At 33.5% G+C, this 6,009-nt stretch overlaps 1 protein-coding gene across 7 annotated transcripts in view; it reads left to right on the top strand.

Moving 5' to 3' along the window:
- Window positions 1-1,894: 1,894 nt before the first annotated feature.
- The window catches only part of LOC144973899 (uncharacterized), a 47,802-nt gene continuing 43,687 nt past the window's right edge, over window positions 1,895-6,009 (top strand). For 3 of the 7 annotated variants that reach the window (XM_078916793.1, XM_078916798.1, XM_078916787.1), the window contains exon 1: window positions 1,897-2,220. In XM_078916793.1, the coding sequence (XP_078772919.1) occupies window positions 2,116-2,220 (105 nt within the window). In that variant the 5' untranslated portion in view covers window positions 1,897-2,115. Of the gene's footprint in view, window positions 2,314-6,009 lie in introns of all 7 variants that reach the window. The other 4 variants (XM_078916817.1, XM_078916813.1, XM_078916804.1 and 1 more) reach the window with 3 other exon arrangements.

The raw sequence follows: 6,009 nt of genomic DNA, 5'->3' as shown, positions 1-6,009 counted from the left end.
TTTTTTCTTTTCTTTTAGGGTTAGTCATAATTCTAGGGTGTTTATTTTCCTATTAGGGTTAGTTAAAGGTACTCTAGGTTTTACTTTTTCTTGGTGTTAGTTGAGGGAATATTATTTAAGTTGTTTCCTTTTGTAGGAGCTTTCAGAAGGCCTCCCAAGTCAAGCGTGGTAAAGACTTGTGACTTATTGATATTGATATCTACTGACTAATAAACTAAAATCATGCCGATTAAAGCATGGCAGCGACAAGCACATCGATTAAAGTGTGCATCTAATCGTAATCAAGATAATCAAGAAAATGATTCAGGCAATATCGAATGAAAATAGTTCTTTCCCCGCGAAATTGCGGGCTTTTTACTAGTATCATTTTCTTGATTATCTTGATTACGATTATATATATATATATATATATATATATATATATATATATATATATATATATATATATATATATTATATATTGTGTCATATGAGGGGGGGGGGGGTGATCCAGGAAACCACTGTTTTACCATTTCACTCTTAGAAAAAGAAAATCTTATCTCTTTCTGTTCACAACGTTAAAATTATTTATAATAATTTTGAGAATTTCCACTTTCAGATGGATAAAAATTAATATTAAAGAACACTTTGTGGCTTATATCCCTCCATTTTTTCTTAATCAAACCAAGGATCCGTGGCAGCACATAAATACTTCCATTCAACGATTTACGGGCTTTCCGTGTTTTAATTGAAAAATGCAAGTTATAGATATAAGTTAAGGGTTTGTAGAATGCGTTAATGGGGCGGCGTCGCTCAGCAGTAAGTTTTTGCCGCGTACCCAAAAGGTACTGAGTTCGACTACTCGCCGTGTTGTATGACCTTTAGCAAGTCATCTCGTCATAGTTCACTTTGCGGTGCTGCAATGCAGCTAACGCCCGAGTTATTCCAATCTTCCATTGGAATTAACCAGTATAGTTTTGACCAATCAAAACATGGGATTTGTGACACACCTTCACACGTGCTCGGACAAATATAGTTGGTTATTTATAGACAATAACCTGAATGAAATTGACCTCTTTCGGGTCGTTGTTATTGTTTTTATACCGCCAGATGGGTGCCAAGTTATCACACAATTTTCTCCATCATAATATGATAAAGTTTAAGTTTACACGGTGTTTTCTGTGTTGGTTCTATAGATAGTATGCAGATGACGTCACTCAGGCCTTTGTTATTGTTTTTGCCATCCGCGTTTGTGAGTTGTTCTCACTAAACTGTATTAACCAGACTATAAAAGTTCATGGTTACACAGAGTTTGTGTGTTGGTCCGTTATACTTCCGGATGGCAATGTTGTGAACTCCTTGGCCAAGCGCATTCTATCTATTGATCAAGCAGTAGAACAGTGTGGGTATTTTACTTAAATACCATCGATAGTACAACCTCCTCTGTAGTTTGCTAAATTTACCAATCACTGCCATTGTTTACATTACGGTATGGCGACTGTCCGAGAGGCGTGTTTATCTAAGTGTCTATAGACCCTATAGACAAATTTCCCATTGGGGTTGAATAAAGGGCATTTTTTCTTAGTTATTTTTATTAAGATCATGTTTTGATATCGTCGGTAAAATGTAATTCTTCACATGTAATGTAAAGAAATATTTATCCGGAATTTTTTGTCTTGTTGTAACGAATATTCTTTTTGCGACATCTAATAGATTTACATAAGATCTGATTTAATTATTTTAAGGGGACCCATTCTAATTTTTAAAATCCCGAGTTTATGTTGTGCCAATGTTTCAAAATAAAAGTATGATCGAGCACAATGGGCAAGGTAGACTACCGTGTCGACATTCCTCTCAAAATACATCAAAGAATTTGTTGATAGATTATGACGTCGGTATGTCACGTGATTAAAGTGTGTATTTTTACACCAAGATTGCCAATGGCGGAAGTAGAGTACCTACTCTAATCCATGGAATGTCTGCTGCCTGAGATGGAACTTGTAAAAGTCAAGAGTTGGACTTCACTTTGGAATTGTTTCGATAACAAGATGTGCACTTAAACATCTAAGTGCATAATATGTGTATTGGTGTCGTGGTGTATATGTGTAAGGTGTAGATCCACTGAATAATTCAATCATGTCGTCCAAAGGACGGCAAATAGCGAAGACAATCGGAAAGTCAATCAAGAAAAAGTTTGATGTTGACTTTTTCCAGTTCCCCTTTGGATATGAAGAGCAACAGGTCCGTGATATTTTGAATGAACAATTGACAGTTGCATGACCCTATTGGATTATAGCAAGACTGATAAAATATCTGCATGATATTGCATGAGAGGTACCATTCATATTAAGTTGCAATTTCGAAATTTCCTCTTCGTCTTCTTCTTTTCCGCTCAAACTCAATTTCAATACACTCACTCATAAAGCATCAGCTGTCATAGTGACGTAATAAAATTTATCTTGATTTAGATAACTATTTAATTTTACTTTACAGTTTACTTATCTGTTCAATCATTTATTATTTACACTGTTAATTTTCACTGACAGCGTCGTTTTCCTCTGGCTCAAGAACTAGTGTCTAGAACGAGATTTATTACTACTGATACTGACTGACACTGATACTGATACTCTAGTACTAGAGACTGGACAAATTCTAATTTTACACTTACACACTTACTTTTTTTCTTGCACTGGAGACAGAGACTGGAACTGGATACATGCTACAGCTAAACTATCCTGATAGGTGCCCACAAATTTGAGGTCTTTCCTTAGACTACCAAAAACATCCAAAATAATGCCAACTTTGCTGATTCCCCATTTATTTTAAATTTAAAGATCATTCTGGTTGCAAAAACTTACACTTACAGCTATTTCATAAACATATCTGCTGTCTTATTAATTATTATTATTAACTATGTTGATTCCCCATTTATTTATTTTAAAGATCATTCTTTTTGCAAAAAAGTACAGCTGTTTCCAGAAATACACGTTTCTGCTGTCTTTTTATTCTATATTTTATTTTTTAAATTTGTTTTTGCTACAGTATTCTGGGCGACCCCCAAATTAAGTTCATCTGTTTTTTTGGGGGATATTTTTTAATTTTAAGACTTAGATTAACTCATTTTATAGTGCACGTCATCATAGCTAAACATGCAAATGGTTTCTGATTAAAGATTTAGAATCATTTTAAAAGTATTTTTGAATGATTAGATAATTTTCTTCTTTTTTACTGGCGTTGTATTTCAATAATAATAATGATGATGATAGTAATAATAATAATAATAATAATAATAATAATAATAATAATAATAATAATACAGTGGAACCTCCCGATTACGACACCTCCGAATAGCGACAACCTCCTGATAACGACATTGACCCGTGGTCCCGATTTTTTTTCTATTTAAGATAAGTTAAAAAAACCTCCAAATAATGACACACTTTTTGATAAAACCTCCGAATAACGACATCACTTTGGCGATTTTCGGCAGTTTTCGTAGATATCTGATACTAAAAATACAGAGTATGAATACTCAAAGTTTATAAAAACGATTCCTGCTTGAATCAATAAGAACGCAGCTTTTGAAACCAATGAGAACGCAGCTTTTTTTTTGACGAATCTTGGCTGATATGCATTAATAAAAACCAAGGTATAAATGTAAGTGTAGGCAAGTAAACACAAAATCTTGGAAAATATTATATTATGTGGTGATAGAAGTAGTAGTAGTAGTAGTAGTAGTAGTAGTAGTAGTAGTAGTAGTAATAGTAGTAGTAGTGTTTTTGTGGGAGGAGGAGGAATTTTATCTAACTCGCAGCGTCCGAATTACACCTGTTTTTGTTTGTTTTAAAGGGTTTTACAGCGCTTGTGACACATCTATGTCATATCAGCGCCAGTTAAAAGGAAGAAAATTGGATAGTAAAAAACATTCTAGATTTACAATTGAAATGACATAAGAAAAAGTAAGACAAAGGGGAATGGTTTAAATAGGGAACAGATGTAGATTCCAGGAACACACTATCAGTGTACTCAGTTCAGATCACCTAAAAGTCTCATCCAGACACACGCACAAGAACCCTCTAAGAGGAATACACTACAATGTTTTGTTTGTTTTGTCAATGTTAATAAAAACTGGTCCCGCTGGCCTTACCACGCCCACTTTGTCCGCCATCTTGGAAACCTCTAAATAACGACACCTCCGGATAACGACATAAAAACTCGGTCCCGTGGCATGTCGTTATCGGGAGGTTCCACTGTAATAATAATAATAAATTAGCATTTCTATAGTGCACAAAACCATGACGATTCCTTCTCTATGCAGTTTACATTAGCATTATTATTACACGATTAAATCATACATTTGTAACATACTATCAACACACATACTATAAATTGACACATACAAATAAAAACCAAAGTAGTATTACACTGTAAAAGGCTCTATGCAAGATATTCCTCATAGATTTAAGGGTGTTTCAATCTAGATATTAAAATGATGATGTTTGGTGCAACTCTTGCAATTTTGGGGAGAGAATTCCAAACTTTAGGGCCCGAATTTAAAAAATGATCTCTCTCTCTATACAGTTTCAACCGTGGCATAATATTAAAACAGAGTTTAATAGTATCCATTTGTGAAATAAATAAATAAATAAAATAAAATTTCATAGCTTACCATGAAAACCTAAGCCCATTTGAGATAGAATTATTGCTCACTATCTTTTTTGGAATTCTGACACAAAATCAAGTGAGAGGATGATGATCTGGGGACTTATTATGATAAAAAAGTTGAAAATGAAATTTGTCTAGCTTACACGATGTACAACTTTCATCTTCAATATGATTTAATCATTTCTTTTGCATCAAGGGGCCGTTTTCCTCTTTGTTTAGTTTTTTGGCAGCCATTTTTGGATGCATTAACAAGTCTTTTTAAAAGGAAAATAACAACAACAAAGCTAATTATATGGAAGATGCTCAAAACCCATGATCAAGGTTACCTTTGACACTATTTAAAGATAATCCCTTAAAAGTAAAGTCTTATTTGTTTGATTTTAATGAGAAACCCACACAATGTAAAGATTGTTATTTTTATTTTTATTAACCTGCTCTCATACTAATATATATATTTTTTTTTAGCGAATAAGCATCTGTATTAAGTGATATTCAGGTGATGGTTACCTTTTACCAACCATAACACATACATTTTTCCAGATTTGAAAACATCTATTTATATGTCCAGTCCTACTTTATGGCATAGCAGTGATATATGCTCTTGGATGGTGTATCTATTGCTTTTTTTTTCTTGTATATAATTGTTGACTATATTGAATTGAGTATATTTTATTTAAGGTGGAGTGCTTCAGCTCATCTTAGTCATACTATTCCTTCTTCTACCCATATAAAAGTGTTGTACAACATGATTTTCTATCTGCATTCTTTAGCGAGACAGCTTCATACGATTTTGCCCTGGCCCCGGCTGTGATCTTTCATCAAAACTGAGTTTTTTATGGGTACCAGATCTCTAAAATAAAAATAGCAGATTTCTGGTTTTTATGTTATGTCAATTTCATTCTATTACTATAAAGCAATATGATTTAGGCCTGTAGCATTTAATGCTAAACAACTAAAAGAAAAAATCTGAAATTTCAGGTATTTTCATCACTCTCTTAAGAATTTTCAGGATATTTTGTTTGTCATTCGCTGGCACCCATGCTTGTTTTTAAAAAATCTGTACAAGATAATATTTTTCTACTATAATCTCTCTGTACTGATGCTAATGCCCCAATAATGTATGAAAATGTATTGAGCAAAGCATGGAGGCAGCTGGCACTGTAGTATGGTCTTTGCTTGGTATCCGGAAGATACCATGTGGACTTGAGCAAATCCAGCTCACTTTGTTGTTCTGTACCATGGGTTGTTCCATTCTTCCCTTGGAAAATACTTTGAGGAAAAATTTTCTCTGTGGATGAATAAAAACGGGAAATTTCTTATTATTTATAATTTTATTTTTTAAGATCTATATAGTGTGCACCTGTT

Source organism: Berghia stephanieae, chromosome 1, assembly GCF_034508935.2.
Source record: "Berghia stephanieae isolate SIO BIC M18660-M18661 chromosome 1, UCSD_Bste_1.3, whole genome shotgun sequence".
Taxonomy (NCBI): domain Eukaryota; kingdom Metazoa; phylum Mollusca; class Gastropoda; order Nudibranchia; family Aeolidiidae; genus Berghia; species Berghia stephanieae.
Note: the sequence above shows the minus strand (reverse complement) of the source record. Positions and strands in the feature narration are given on the sequence as shown.